Raw genomic sequence first — 14,228 nt, forward strand, 5'->3', positions numbered from 1 at the left:
AGACTGATAGGCCAGATCAGCATTGTCGATGTAACGATACTTCTGGGCCGGAGCCGCTTAAAGGTCTACTTGTATGGTCTATTCATCTGTGCCATCGGTTGTGCTGACAACGGTAAGGAACGAGAACGCAAACGGAACTTGAAGCAATCATCGTCACATAATACCCAGGACGGGAGCGGCAACACGCCTCCGACAATTGATGCACAGTTCTAAACATATCTTCGAATCAGGGACCTTGGGAGGGGTTAAAAGAAGCAAAGGCTGGGATCCTTCGGCGCTAAACTCTTCCTTTCATTTCCTCCTACTTCTAACCCTCATTTATTTCCACAGCCATGATTTGGCCCTCACTGTTGGCACTTACCTCTCTCCCTTTCATATATGCAGCAGAGCAGGACGATGGTTGCGAAGAAAAGGTTGCTTCGACATGGTTTGCTGGATGGCATGCCAATGATGGCTTCAATGTTAGCGATGTGCCATGGTCTAAATATACCGAAGTGACCTTCGCCTTTGCGTGAGTCTCGAATGCGCATATCACGAACAAGTTGAGACTGACCAGAGCATTCAGCGAAACGACACCGGATGTCAATACACTCTCTTTCAATACTTCTGGAATAGACTCAGAAGACGTGCTTGTTCAACTTGTAGCCGCAGCGCACGAGAACGTGAGTCACGTTTTGGGTCTGTAGGCTTCTTCGCTAGAATCATGATGATTTCGTAGGACGTTGACGCAAAAGTCTCGGTCGGAGGTTGGACAGGGTCTCTGTATTGGTCTGACAATGTCGGTTCAGCGGAGAATCGCACGGCATGGGTAAAAACCCTCACCAACCTTGTGTCTAAATATGACCTTGACGGACTTGACTTTGAGTACGCCAGTTTAGACGTTCTATCTTCTTGTACACATTAATTGACTACTTCATCCAGTTGGGAATACCCTGGAAAACAAGGTATCGGCTGTAATGCTGTCAGCACCAACGACACAGACAATTTTCTCGCATTCCTTAAGGAATTACGAGAAAACCCCATTGGCGCTAACATCACACTCTCAGCGGCGACTTCAATCGCCCCATTCACCGGTTCCAACGGAACAGCTCTAACGAATGTCTCCGAGTTCGCCGAATACCTGGACTTCGTTGCCATCATGAATTACGACATCTGGGGATCTTGGAGTGCCACAGTCGGACCTAACGCTCCTCTCAACGATTCCTGTGCGGACGCAGCTTACCAAGCGGGTTCTGCTGTGTCTGCTGTACGGGCATGGACTGAGGCTGGGTTCCCTAGTGGCCAGCTCCTCCTCGGTGTCCCCACATATGGACATAGTTTCAGCGTGCCGCAAGCTAATGCGTTCGCAAACGGTTCAGACACGCTCGCGCTATACGCGGGTTTCAACTCCTCTGTACACCCCGCAGGCGATGCTTGGGACGATGAAGCTGGCTTCGACGTCTGTGGTGCAGCTACGACGGCTGGCGGACTAATGGATTTCTGGGGATTGGTAGAGCAAGGATATCTCACGGAGAGCGGTGACGCCGCGGATGGTGTTCCTTACGTGTTTGATAACTGTAGTCAAACGGTGAGAATGGTTATGTCTGTTACCTTGATCTCATGTATTTTGCACCTCAGCCTTTCATCTATAACACCACAACCGAGGTTATGATATCCTACGACAACGCCGAGTCCTTCGCGGCCAAAGGGCAATTCATCATCGATATGGGCCTTGCTGGATTTGCCATGTGGGAAGCAGGAGGAGATTATAACACCATTCTCCTAGATGCTATTCGTGAGAAAGTCTTCGCGTAGCGACGTTGACGCCGCCATTCGCTCTACCTATGATAATGATTGAATTATAAGATTCCTCTGGTCTAGGCATGGTCATTAAAGATATAACTATACATAGCACGACTGGTCGTCACTTTGTAATATCGAAACCAGTAACATGAAGCACTGTAGCAAACTGAGAAAACAGATAAGCACGCATCTAGCCTTTTAGTGACGAGACCGTACCTGAACTTTAGCTATCGCTTTTAGTTGTTCGAAGTCGTATCCCTCTCGACCACTCAGGTCACCTAAGGGGTGCGATATTCAGATGGAAATTTGCAGACGTGATGAAGATACGTACCGCTGTTATGGTACATGGGGTCAACAACTTCGGTCTTGTCAGTCACAGGTCAACAAGTGAGAAAACGACGCGACATACTTGGCCCTACTCGCTCGAACACTTGCGTAGCTGGAAACCCTTGCTGATGGAACGACTACAATAGCAAACCATGAATTTCCAATCACGTTTAGTAGAAAGGGAACCGTACTTGGTGATCACTGCAGCAAACCTACGAACCATAGTGAATAACAGGTATAGAGTTCATCAAGAGGTAAACATACGGAAGTGTATCCAACAACCAACTCCGGGCTGTAGATTCCAGCAATGGCGGAGACAAGGTCTCCCGCTTCTGGACTTCCAATACTGATCGTTCCCGTTAGAATACAAGTGCTCAGAAGTATAAGACACGAACGTTTTGGGAAGTCCCAATTGAGCGGGCTCATCAAGAGCATGATACGCAGTCATGTCCGCTTGTATCACGAGTGTGAGATTCGACCCAGCAGCCTTCAGTTCACCTAAAACATAATAGGTAAAAGGAAATCATGCAAGTAGCTGTCCAGACTCACGGGAGTAAGCTCTGGAGCCCAGCAAGCCTTGCTCCTCTCCAGCGAACAAGACGAGTTCGACATTAGCGCGGAATTTGATGCCTTTAGCTCCAATAGCGCGCGCAATGGAGAGAATCCCTGTGGTTCCCGAACCATCGTCATCCCCGCCGGGCGCACGGGTGCTGCCAAATGATCCACGGCTGTCGTAGTGAGCACTGATGAGCACCGTTTCAGATGTGTTTACAGTAGCTTCATATCTACTGAGAAGGAATGTCTTAATCACCGCATAACAAGATCGCGTCGACTCACCATACGACATTGGGCGCGAAACCCGAGAGGAAAGGCTTGAGCTCGCAAACAGCACCGGTATCCTCAATTTGATGTTTAAGCCACGACGCCGCGATCCGCGATCCCTCAGCAAAAGAATGCCGTGAAACAATTCCTGATTTTCCATCTTCTCCGGTGAGGAAACGGATATCGTTCTTCATCTGGGTGACCGACAGGCTATTGACCAGAGACGCAACTACGGGATCGAATTTGACACCTGTTATAACATCCCGAATGCGCTGGGTAGCATATAAAGGTATGGGAATGTAGTCAACAGGCGACGTTGGTAAGATGATTGACCTCCAGAACCGCGGAAGGAGAGTGTCGATGATGCGCGCCTTATCATGGCTGACCGATAGCAGTGCGGCGTGTGGGGACCGATAGAATAGTTCGTAGTGCTGCTCCTCCTTGCCGTATACGAGGACATCCTGCTCATGATCCTCTAGAGCCTGGTCCAATGTGCGGTAAGGGGAGAGTGATAGTCTTTCTAGAAAACTATCCAGTCCAGCGTCTAACGAAACCGCCTGCGATTTCAAAGTCTCATCCACCGACTCTTCCTCAACCCAAACGAGCTGCTGAACTGGCTGAAATGCTCCAGATATCGTGGCAGACTCTGCAGCAAAGTCTGAAAGCCAATTGTCCATGCATGCATGCTCAGGAGCGTATACGGCTTGGTATGTTGATCCATCACGATAGGTACCGTAGTAAGATGTTGATAAACAAGATTCTCCACGAAATATGGCCCTATCGAAGGGAGTAATAAGGAGCAAAGCCAGCGGTATTACGTTCATGGTCATAGTAAAGACAAGGTAAGTTGCCGGCAGGTGATCCGATACTGAATTAGAATGTGGTTCGGGAATTTTAACAAGCGACGGACCTTCTTCTGCCTGTGCTGCAGGAGCATGGTCCATAGAGAAGAAACAATCGAAAAGAGAAGTGCGTGAAACCTTGCTCATTGTGAAGAAACGACAAGCGAAAAATACATCACTATAGACTAAGCTATATGGTAATGAATATTATAACGAATAGCAGGGGAGTGCGGTGGACTGATATAAGATAGGAATTTATCTTAGAGCAGAGGGGCCCTAGTCTTCTGTCATCGGCCTTTCCTCGTGCTTGGGCTTGGGCTTCGTCCCTCCTCGAGGTGTTCCCAGCCAAGTTTCACACTTTAGGTTTGATCAGACGCGGAAATTCCCTCTTTTGTCCTCCCTTAGGCTTCTCGTTGCATTTTTCCCCCAAAGCAGAGAATCCTCTCAACGAACTGATTTGGATGTCGACCTTCATATCCTGAGTCTGAATAGATAGATTAGCCTTTCTGCAGAATTGTCAACATTGGAGTAACACACCAATTCAGTAACCCGCCTCGAGCGACCATGGTCAATGAGTGTCAGTCTGTCCAAATTCGGGGTGACAAAACAATTGTTGGACTTTAGATCATCTTGACTACAGAGGCAGTGATAAGACCCACACGCTAGTAGTAGAGAGCGAAATTCACTAAAGGTCTTTCTCCTGGATCCAAAATTCAGTCATCTCCACAGATCGTTCCATAACAGCGTCCACGACAGAATTGCATTCCTCTTGTGTATTAGCTTCAACCGCTAATTTCATGGGATGGTACATCCGCGGTGGACCAACCTTCACATCCTTCATCACCATCCACTTTTTCCCGTCAAAAGCCGTCAGAGTCTTGATGTACAAGCCAACCTTTCATTGTCATTAAATCAGGAATGCCAATTAATATATAGCACTGTACTTACATCTTTCAGCGCTGCGACTTCCTCACCGAACGGAATGGCTTGATCCAAAGCGTTGCGATCACTCTCGACGGGTTTGTTGTACTTCGCGACAGCCCACTGGCTCTGGGTGTACAGCCTGCATACCACCCCATCACGTCCTTCAATCACGGTACATTCGTACTCTTTATATTTGGGTGTACCAATACCAATGCGCACACCCAACGTCGTCGGCTTAACTTTGATGGTGATTTTATCGCCTATTGCGTACTGATGTACACGGGATTGGAGTTGAAATGGTCTGAATAAAATCAAAACACGATCCCCTCTACTAAAGGCCACTAACCGACAGCCACCCAGACAGAGATAGAGGGTCCAGGTGATGAAGAACAGGCAGGCGGAAAAAAGCCGCATGGCGGATAATAGTAGGTCGCGGTAGATTAAACACCAGGCTTATGAAGATTAGGTAGTAGTGTAGAGAACCAGCTTTGACGGTGCAATAGTCGCATCGGACAAGTTCATATAGAACAGTGCATGCGAGCCAATATCATTAAGGCAACACGGCGGATGATCATTTAGTGTCCACGAATGGTTCAACCCTAGTTGTGTCGAAAGACCACTGAGACGTCTCTACAGATGCCAAGAGGACAACTGACTTCCACATAAGCGGAGACAACCGACAGTCAGTTCGGTCTTAACAAAAGAGTCAGTTATGCGCAGCGCAGCAGCGGCAAGAGAAACTAAGCAGAAGGCAATGATATTTTGGCACTCACTGTGGCATCCAGCCTGAGAAGGTTCTTGGCTGTCATTAGGGATTCCAACAAAGAATCGATATCCTATCTTGGATTATAAATTGCTTGCGGGTAGGCGAACCGCTGTTGCTACGCGCATGCTACCCGATGATGTATTCATCGGATATCATCCAAACACGAAAAATACCCAGCATTATTGAGTCCTGTCACCAACTAACATGCCGTTATTATACTCAAGGAACAGATACAGAAAATGGCCAGAGCGTAAGGACATCCGACCAGCCTCAGGGTCATTTGTCAAATCGGCCGATCACTGGCGCACAGGTTAGACTGGTCCTGATCGAGCAAAGTGCACAATCGGTCAAGATGGCCGTGATGTGCGTCAGGATATCAATCGATGGGTTCCCTCTGATGAGCCGAAAACGTGTATGGTGATGAAGAAAACCGAGCAGTGCAAGCGTGCTTAGTATAGCTCGCTAGATACCACTGTCGAGACCTTTTAGGTGGCTTGTGAACGGCGGGATTCTATAGCAACGAAGGAGTAAAGCGGTGTCCCCAGGGATGAAGGTTGAAGTAGATGGTTCTTCTAAGTAGCGGTTTGATGGTCATCGTGGCCAAAGAACAGGCATCTGTGTTGGATGATATTATAATCCAGAAAATCAGATTCCTCTTCAACCGAGATATCCAAGAGCGTGAAGAAAGATGCGGTTGGAAATCCGACGACACTGTTATAATCGCCTTCAATTTTTCATATCAAAAGGCCGCCAAGTCCCTGAAGGAGGCCATGAGTCGAGCGATTATAGAGAAGCGCTGAATGACGCACTTGGATAGCAAATCCACAGGCTCTGTCTACGCCTTCACCGCTATCGACGTAGGCTTCCACGAGATGTTTTGGATTCAATGGATCTGCCTCTGTGCAATCAATTGCTGGTCGTCTCCCGCTGACATGCACTCACTTGATGTATTCTGGCGCCGAGAGGACGGGATATGCTGAATACGCTATCAGTAAGCCCAAGAAGGAGCAAATTCTACTCAAACAGCAACACCGGACATCACTTCGCATACACGCCTACTGAGATCCAGCAACATTCGTAGGTTGTCTTCTTTGAAGAAGACGGTTAATTTATATCAGGTAGCACGCTGACGCCGAAGGTTGGGCATGAGTCAGAACCAAAGTATCGGCTATCTTTGTGAGATCAGAGGAGCGCGGCATGCTTGAGGTGACCATTGGCACCTGTAATCAATATGTCTGGCGCGTCGTCCGGGTCTTGCTGAGTTGAGACGAAGATAGGAAGATATAGGCTACTCACCACACCAGGCGCTCGTACACCTCCACCGCTTTATGAGTTGCTGTTGCTATAGGATATCTATGTATATCGTCGAATGAACTTGGAGCAAGATTCTCTTCGAACGTTGAAGGTACAATATCGGGAACGAGACCCCAACTACGGAGTCAATGGAAGTACGACAGAATGTTGGGTCGGTGCACATAAGTTTGGAGTATTTCCTTTCTTCGGCTAGAATGATCTGTTGTTCAAGAGTTTCTTGATAGCGGGGACCTGAAGGGCATGGAGTAATATATGTTCTGAAGTCAGGGTTGACAACGTTGAACTTGAAGTGATACGAGAGCCAAGAGATCCGTTGTTGGAAGTTGTACTTATAAGACTTAAAGGACTGGCATCCAATAACTTTATGTCAGGCTCGATTGATGGCAGGGCGATCTTCATTGCCATGTAACACTACCTACCTACCCTTGAGCTTGAACTGAATTAGTAAATGAACACTGACATTGTTGGCACCAGCTGCCTAGCATATGAGCTAAATAGGGTGTTCCCATTCCCGAGTGTCATTCACAGAAACCATGGTACTTGTACGGGTAGGTGACGAATTAATCAACGGTGAGATAGTGCAAGAGAATGAGGCGAGGATGGCTAGAAAAGAATAAAAAAACCCGTTATGGCCGCTGGTGCTCTTCAGATCGTGAAATAAAGTAAAGCTGCGACTCGGTTAGTAGGGGTACCAGCGGTAAATGTCTGCTCATTGAGACATCTCGACGCAGCTGTTACTCGTAGAACGTGATCAATGAATAATAAAGTCAATATGCGCAAGACATAACCGCGGCCGTGGAATTTCTAGGCCAACGCCTGGTGGTCCCACATATCAAGAGCGTCATGAAGCAGATGTGACGAGCGCTAACAGAGAAGACACCTCTGCTTGTGCCCGTACCAGGTTGGCTAAATATGAGATCATCAATGTATCCTACACGCAGTGTCAATATCCATTGTAGCTCAGATGAAGCTAAAAAAAAACACCTGCAGACTCGCATTAAAGCCACCCTTCTCCAGATTATCCGTACTAGCGCCCAGGGTATCCATCAGATACCTCCCCAGCGCCGGATGACCCTCGGTCTCTCCAGCCAGTACCGAACGCACATATGCCAGCACGCGGTCAAGCATGTCGGATACGTTCTGGATGGATTGCTCAAGGATTTCTAGATCGGACAAGGGCTGGTTGCTCGTCGAGTTGGGGGAGGCTGCAGTTGACGTCAAGAGATTCACTGGAAGATGTCAGGATTTGAATCGTGCATGAAAGGAATACACTCACGTCCGCTCCGCTCGGCATCATGAAACCGTAGCTCAACGGGCACTGGAACGAATACGCAATTCTCGTGTCTCGGGAATACGCCCACTGGTGAGCTGAGTGCCGGGTCAATAAACATACTGTATGTCGCTCAGAGCACACACCTGAAGTATGCTTTTATGCCAGCGGGCTCGCCATCGTCTATACCAGTATTCAGAACGACATGGATAGCCTGATGAGGGGTTGTTTCTTGCGAATAGAAGTTTTGGATGAGAGCAGAAAAAGTATTGAGGTTCGAGCCCGTCGAGTACCTAGCGTCTGTTAGTAACAGCCCAAGACCAAGGAACTCGACAGACTCACCAACCGACGATTACCTCCTTCGAGTTCACTTTGTGGTGTAGGTCGTACATCGTCCGATGATAGTCCATGTCCACCGCCATCTGTTCGCTGCTCTCGCTGTGAAGCACAGCAAACGACGAACGAACTTCAACTCTCGTATCCGTACGCGTACCAAGGAGAGTTCCCAGGACGCGATTCTGGTTGTCCGTCCGTCGCAAGTAATGGTCGAGAATCGAGAAAAGAGCCACGGGATGGATCGTAACACTCGTTGGTGTCTGCCTACAGAGCGTTCATTGGCAACCACCAGGAAAGGCTCTCAGAAACGTACGGCGCATTTTGTACAGCCGTGGATGAATTCAGTGAGCCGTAGACGTGAATCGCCGACGACGAAGGCTGGAGCGGCATCTTTCACTGAGTAGATGTGGTCGTCGGTAAGAATTTTTTTGATCGCCTCGGGACTTGCCATACCCGTCTCAAAATTTCCACCATGCCATCAGAAGATACAAAGGTTCATTCCGCTGTTTTCCTATTTTCTGACGCGGTACTGATAGGCTTTATCCAGGAAACGATAGCAAAAGTCGTCGAGCTTGGACGAGTGCGTGTGACAACATGTGTCGAGAATGACTGCTGATCTGACGCAGGTCGTGCTTCATTATGGCTGGATACCTCTGATTATCCACGTCGGCTTCTCTCGAAGTAACCCGCAGCCGTCTCTAATCAAGTGCGTGTTCTTATTCTCGAAAGAAAGAGCCTTTCTGACTGTCTTGCAGACTGATCAGCCCACTCGCGTAATCCCCCAAACGAGGCCTTTGTGCATAATTTCCGTCGCTGTCAATCCACGTCTCACTCTTTTTTATCTACCGTTCGTTGATGAGAGAGAAGGTTTTATGACGTCCATATGGTGAGCTAACCCTCCTTTCTTCGCCGCGTGACGATGATACATGTCGTGGTGATACATGTGTATCCCGAACGAACCGTGTATATACGGTACCCTGTTGCTGTAACCCTTTCTGAGGTGGTTTATCGATGGCGTAGGAATGTGGAGGTGACAAGGCCAGATCTGAGCGCACAAAAAAAATCCTAGTTGTCTGACTGATTACTATGGCATTCACTTACTTGTCTCTCTTTACTGCAGAACGCTCTTGAGTAAGAAATCGTGATGTTTGTTTCCCTCGAAGTATCATCGAGCGCTACCTTTATTAGACCTAAGCCGTCTTGATGTACTGCACTGAGTAGGTCATGAATGTCTTGGGTCAATACTGGTAGCTCGACGGTGGTCGCAGATAACCGATGAGGCGCGTGGACAACAACGCAAGGTCATGGCTTGAATATACTGGCACTAGCCCATGCCCAATTTAACCCCTCAGTGATACTTCGGCCAGCCGGAAGCGGGCACACAGGGCCTAGGATAGCCATGACCTTTCAACAGATAGGCTAGTCGAATGAAAAGCAAAACGTATCGGCTACACAATGCCATCTGTATACAATATACATAAAAGTACTAGAGATACACTCGCCGCAGGTCTGTAGCACCAGTAATCCGCTTGCAAATAGGACAGAGCTTAGTAGACCCTAAACACCTAAGCCAGCATTCACGACAACAGGTGTGCCAGCATCCCGTCGACACCGTGGGTTCGTTGTACGGGTCTAGACAGATACGACAGAGCAGTGATGTCGATGAAGAAACTCTAGTTGCCTCCTGTAGAATAAAAATCAGAAGCTGAGAAAACACTATGTTAATGTACGCACCAAAAATGTGACCTTCTCCTCCAATGCCTTGATCAACGCTGGACGGTTACTCGAGTGCCTGGCCGTCAAAATCGCACGGTCCATTCTATCGGCTTCACCAACGCCCATGACCTCGTCCATCTTGGCCTTCACCGCATCCAGACCCCCATGAATTTTCTCCTTCCCTTTCGTGACCTTACCCTCAGCCACCAAATCCCGTAACGTCGTCGCAACACTACCGTGCCCCTCGTTCTCGATGTCTACGTCCACTTCAATTTCAGGTGCGGGTGCCGGACCCAGGATATCGCCCTCTGTAAACTGAGGACACCCGAATGCTTCATCGTCGCCGTCAATGTCAATGTCTTCCTCTATGTCTTGCTCGTTCCTATTGCGTGTGTGAAAGCCAGTACCTTGGGAAAAGGTTAAGGACGGTATGGGAAGCTTCCGGAGAAGGATGGTACCTCTAACGCTCCCAATAATTGGTCCTTCGTCTTCCCACTCATCTTCTTCCTCTTCTCTCCGGAGCATCTCCTTCTGCTCTCTCTCTTCATCCATCCGCCGGGCTTCGCCTGCCAAACATGCATCGACATGCGCGTCCAAAACGTCCTCATCTCCTGTCACCGTCGTCAGACAAACAGGACACACAATTTCTCCACAAGATTGCCTTCCCCGACGGGAAGCATGCAAGTAACTCTCCTCATCCTCTCTCGTCATTTCCTTCAGTCCAGCATGACGCCGCTTTCGGTTTCGTCTGATCTTCTGCAGTATCTTGGTAGTTTGCACATCGGTATCTTTGGATTGAAAGGACTTTTGTGCACGAACAGCAGACTTTCTACGCAAAAATGATGTGCTAGACCTAACTTTATCTTCAGTACCGAATAAGCGAAACAAGACTATCAACGCACCCTTCCTCAAACTCAGCAGCTAGGACATCTGTTGACCCAACGCTCTGAATAATCTTCTCGACGCGTTGAAATTCAAAATCAGAGTGCTTAGCAAGGAGTCGTAGGGGTATATGTTCTTTGCATATAGGACATTCTCTTGTCTCGACCTTGGCTATAAATAAATGTTCAACTTATTGTTCTGGTATGGTGACACAACCAACCTCTCTTCTTAGCTGTCGCGGGGACGAGAGCGGAGCCCGTGGATGACAACGACGACAACGAAGATGATCTCCCTCTCTTTTGTGGGTTCATATAAGAGCTCGTGGGGTTGGATGGAGAAAAGTTGTTTTGGATGTCGATAAATCATGAACGGTCCGGGGGCCGACATCACTGTGGCGGTGTCCCAGCCACTGTCTTATGAGTTGTCGTTGCGATAGGATCATTATGTATATCGAATGAACTTGGGATAAGATTTTCTTCGAACGTTGAACGTACAATACCGCGAGCGAGACCCTAAATACGGAGTCAATCGAGGCACGACAGAATGTTTGGTCGGCGTACATAGATTTGAAGTATTTCCTTTCGTCGGGGGCTTGTTGAGTGCGAGAACGATCGTTTTCTTCGGATGGCGGGAACCAGCTGGAGGACATGGAGTAATATATGTTTTGAAGCCTGGTGGAGGTGTACGAACAGTTGGTGTGGTGAGTAGCCTACATCTTTCTATCTTCGTCTCAACTCAGCAAGACCCGGACGACGCGCCAGACATATTGATTACAGGTGCCAATGGTCACCTCAAGCATGCCGCGCTCCTCTGATCTCACAAAGATAGCCGATACTTTGGTTCTGACTCATGCCCAACCTTCGGCGTCAGCGTGCTACCTGATATAAATTAACCGTCTTCTTCAAAGAAGACAACCTACGAATGTTGCTGGATCTCAGTAGGCGTGTATGCGAAGTGATGTCCGGTGTTGCTGTTTGAGTAGAATTTGCTCCTTCTTGGGCTTACTGATAGCGTATTCAGCATATCCCGTCCTCTCGGCGCCAGAATACATCAAGTGAGTGCATGTCAGCGGGAGACGACCAGCAATTGATTGCACAGAGGCAGATCCATTGAATCCAAAACATCTCGTGGAAGCCTACGTCGATAGCGGTGAAGGCGTAGACAGAGCCTGTGGATTTGCTATCCAAGTGCGTCATTCAGCGCTTCTCTATAATCGCTCGACTCATGGCCTCCTTCAGGGACTTGGCGGCCTTTTGATATGAAAAATTGAAGGCGATTATAACAGTGTCGTCGGATTTCCAACCGCATCTTTCTTCACGCTCTTGGATATCTCGGTTGAAGAGGAATCTGATTTTCTGGATTATAATATCATCCAACACAGATGCCTGTTCTTTGGCCACGATGACCATCAAACCGCTACTTAGAAGAACCATCTACTTCAACCTTCATCCCTGGGGACACCGCTTTACTCCTTCGTTGCTATAGAATCCCGCCGTTCACAAGCCACCTAAAAGGTCTCGACAGTGGTATCTAGCGAGCTATACTAAGCACGCTTGCACTGCTCGGTTTTCTTCATCACCATACACGTTTTCGGCTCATCAGAGGGAACCCACCGATTGATATCCTGACGCACATCACGGCCATCTTGACCGATTGTGCACTTTGCTCGATCAGGACCAGTCTAACCTGTGCGCCAGTGATCGGCCGATTTGACAAATGACCCTGAGGCTGGTCGGATGTCCTTACGCTCTGGCCATTTTCTGTATCTGTTCCTTGAGTATAATAACGGCATGTTAGTCGGTGACAGGACTCAATAATGCTGGGTATTTTTCGTGTTTGGATGATATCCGATGAATACATCATCGGGTAGCATGCGCGTAGCAACAGCGGTTCGCCTACCCGCAAGCAATTTATAATCCAAGATAGGATATCGATTCTTTGTTGGAATCCCTAATGACAACCAAGAACCTTCTCAGGCTGGATGCCACAGTGAGTGCCAAAATATCATTGCCTTCTGCTTAGTTTCTCTTGCCGCTGCTGCGCTGCGCATAACTGACTCTTTTGTTAAGACCGAACTGACTGTCGGTTGTCTCCGCTTATGTGGAAGTCAGTTGTCCTCTTGGCATCTGTAGAGACGTCTCAGTGGTCTTTCGACACAACTAGGGTTGAACCATTCGTGGACACTAAATGATCATCCGCCGTGTTGCCTTAATGATATTGGCTCGCATGCACTGTTCTATATGAACTTGTCCGATGCGACTATTGCACCGTCAAAGCTGGTTCTCTACACTACTACCTAATCTTCATAAGCCTGGTGTTTAATCTACCGCGACCTACTATTATCCGCCATGCGGCTTTTTTCCGCCTGCCTGTTCTTCATCACCTGGACCCTCTATCTCTGTCTGGGTGGCTGTCGGTTAGTGGCCTTTAGTAGAGGGGATCATGTTTTGATTTTATTCAGACCATTTCAACTCCAACCCCGTGTACATCAGTACGCAATAGGCGATAAAATCACCATCAAAGTTAAGCCGACGACGTTGGGTGTGCGCATTGGTATTGGTACACCCAAATATAAAGAGTACGAATGTACCGTGATTGAAGGACGTGATGGGGTGGTATGCAGGCTGTACACCCAGAGCCAGTGGGCAGTCGCGAAGTACAACAAACCCGTCGAGAGTGATCGCAACGCTTTGGATCAAGCCATTCCGTTCGGTGAGGAAGTCGCAGGGCTGAAAGATGTAAGTACAGTGCTATATATTAATTGGCATTCCTGATTTAATGACAATGAAAGGTTGGCTTGTACATCAAGACTCTGACGGCTTTTGACGGGAAAAAGTGGATGGTGATGAAGAACGTGGAGATTGGTCCACCGGAGATGGTCCTTCCCAAGCATGTAATTGATCAAGTTACATCAAAACAGGAATGCCTGGCTGTAGTGATCAATCTTCAAGTCCGAGCTGCAGAAATGATTGAATTTGGATCGAGATGAAAGGCCTTCGGTGAATTTTGCTTTTTCTATAACTTTGCGCCGTGGGTCTTATCATCATTTCCGTAGTCATGAGGATCCAAAGTCAAACAACGTTTTTGTCACCCCAAACTTGGACCGGCTAACGCTCATTGACTATGGTCGCTCGAGACGGGTTACAAGATTGGTATATTATCCCAATACCGACAATTCTGCAGAGGGGCTAATCCGTATATCCAGACTACGGAGATGAAGGAAGGCATAGCACGCCAATCGAGGAAC

General features: G+C 48.1%; 9 protein-coding genes across 9 annotated transcripts; 4 read left to right on the plus strand and 5 right to left on the minus strand.

The window, feature by feature from the left end:
- Positions 1–3: 3 nt before the first annotated feature.
- On the plus strand, positions 4–1,949 carry BT62DRAFT_930590 (glycoside hydrolase). The gene is made up of 6 exons (XM_043185958.1): positions 4–63; positions 118–511; positions 566–662; positions 719–864; positions 922–1,567; positions 1,618–1,949. The coding sequence occupies exons 2-6, from the start codon at positions 333–335 to the stop codon at positions 1,792–1,794; spliced, it is 1,245 nt and encodes a 414-aa protein (XP_043041069.1). The 5' UTR covers positions 4–63; positions 118–332; the 3' UTR covers positions 1,795–1,949.
- BT62DRAFT_930591 (Zn-dependent exopeptidase) lies at positions 1,760–3,778 on the minus strand. Its single transcript, XM_043185959.1, has 9 exons — positions 2,947–3,778; positions 2,659–2,897; positions 2,505–2,607; positions 2,374–2,455; positions 2,301–2,321; positions 2,192–2,246; positions 2,114–2,140; positions 1,999–2,060; positions 1,760–1,948 (listed from the first exon to the last, which is right to left on the minus strand). Exons 1-9 carry the CDS (start codon positions 3,759–3,761, stop codon positions 1,904–1,906), a joined length of 1,449 nt encoding a protein of 482 aa, XP_043041070.1. The 5' UTR covers positions 3,762–3,778; the 3' UTR covers positions 1,760–1,903.
- Positions 3,779–4,013: 235 nt separating this feature from the next.
- BT62DRAFT_1074952 (uncharacterized protein) lies at positions 4,014–5,111 on the minus strand (the record flags this gene model as incomplete). The annotated part of the gene is made up of 5 exons (XM_043179066.1): positions 4,014–4,257; positions 4,311–4,407; positions 4,460–4,668; positions 4,722–4,998; positions 5,044–5,111. 5 exons carry the CDS (start codon positions 5,109–5,111, stop codon positions 4,126–4,128), a joined length of 783 nt encoding a protein of 260 aa, XP_043041071.1. The 3' UTR covers positions 4,014–4,125.
- A 1,086-nt stretch (positions 5,112–6,197) lies between these two features.
- On the minus strand, positions 6,198–6,538 carry BT62DRAFT_1004329 (uncharacterized protein; the record flags this gene model as incomplete). Its single annotated transcript, XM_043177020.1, has 4 exons — positions 6,198–6,221; positions 6,273–6,355; positions 6,406–6,439; positions 6,488–6,538. 4 exons carry the CDS (start codon positions 6,536–6,538, stop codon positions 6,198–6,200), a joined length of 192 nt encoding a protein of 63 aa, XP_043041072.1.
- A 726-nt stretch (positions 6,539–7,264) lies between these two features.
- BT62DRAFT_966568 (eukaryotic translation initiation factor 3) lies at positions 7,265–8,814 on the minus strand. Its single transcript, XM_043188826.1, has 6 exons — positions 8,697–8,814; positions 8,390–8,647; positions 8,194–8,340; positions 8,054–8,145; positions 7,762–8,006; positions 7,265–7,708 (listed from the first exon to the last, which is right to left on the minus strand). Exons 1-6 carry the CDS (start codon positions 8,771–8,773, stop codon positions 7,619–7,621), a joined length of 909 nt encoding a protein of 302 aa, XP_043041073.1. The 5' UTR covers positions 8,774–8,814; the 3' UTR covers positions 7,265–7,618.
- A 41-nt stretch (positions 8,815–8,855) lies between these two features.
- Positions 8,856–9,160, plus strand: BT62DRAFT_1004331 (uncharacterized protein; the record flags this gene model as incomplete). The annotated part of the gene is made up of 4 exons (XM_043177021.1): positions 8,856–8,876; positions 8,931–8,963; positions 9,010–9,089; positions 9,139–9,160. The coding sequence occupies 4 exons, from the start codon at positions 8,856–8,858 to the stop codon at positions 9,158–9,160; spliced, it is 156 nt and encodes a 51-aa protein (XP_043041074.1).
- A 593-nt stretch (positions 9,161–9,753) lies between these two features.
- Positions 9,754–11,402, minus strand: BT62DRAFT_966570 (uncharacterized protein). Its single transcript, XM_043188827.1, has 5 exons — positions 11,202–11,402; positions 11,002–11,152; positions 10,558–10,952; positions 10,118–10,506; positions 9,754–10,067 (listed from the first exon to the last, which is right to left on the minus strand). The coding sequence occupies exons 1-5, from the start codon at positions 11,290–11,292 to the stop codon at positions 9,870–9,872; spliced, it is 1,224 nt and encodes a 407-aa protein (XP_043041075.1). The 5' UTR covers positions 11,293–11,402; the 3' UTR covers positions 9,754–9,869.
- A 500-nt stretch (positions 11,403–11,902) lies between these two features.
- Positions 11,903–12,243, plus strand: BT62DRAFT_1004333 (uncharacterized protein; the record flags this gene model as incomplete). The annotated part of the gene is made up of 4 exons (XM_043177022.1): positions 11,903–11,953; positions 12,002–12,035; positions 12,080–12,168; positions 12,220–12,243. The coding sequence occupies 4 exons, from the start codon at positions 11,903–11,905 to the stop codon at positions 12,241–12,243; spliced, it is 198 nt and encodes a 65-aa protein (XP_043041076.1).
- An 884-nt stretch (positions 12,244–13,127) lies between these two features.
- On the plus strand, positions 13,128–14,139 carry BT62DRAFT_782348 (uncharacterized protein). The gene is made up of 4 exons (XM_043182262.1): positions 13,128–13,397; positions 13,443–13,719; positions 13,773–13,980; positions 14,037–14,139. The coding sequence occupies exons 1-3, from the start codon at positions 13,330–13,332 to the stop codon at positions 13,968–13,970; spliced, it is 543 nt and encodes a 180-aa protein (XP_043041077.1). The 5' UTR covers positions 13,128–13,329; the 3' UTR covers positions 13,971–13,980; positions 14,037–14,139.
- The last annotated feature ends 89 nt before the right edge of the window (positions 14,140–14,228 follow it).

Source organism: Guyanagaster necrorhizus, assembly GCF_019112545.1.
Source record: "Guyanagaster necrorhizus MCA 3950 unplaced genomic scaffold BT62scaffold_9, whole genome shotgun sequence".
NCBI lineage: Eukaryota > Fungi > Basidiomycota > Agaricomycetes > Agaricales > Physalacriaceae > Guyanagaster > Guyanagaster necrorhizus.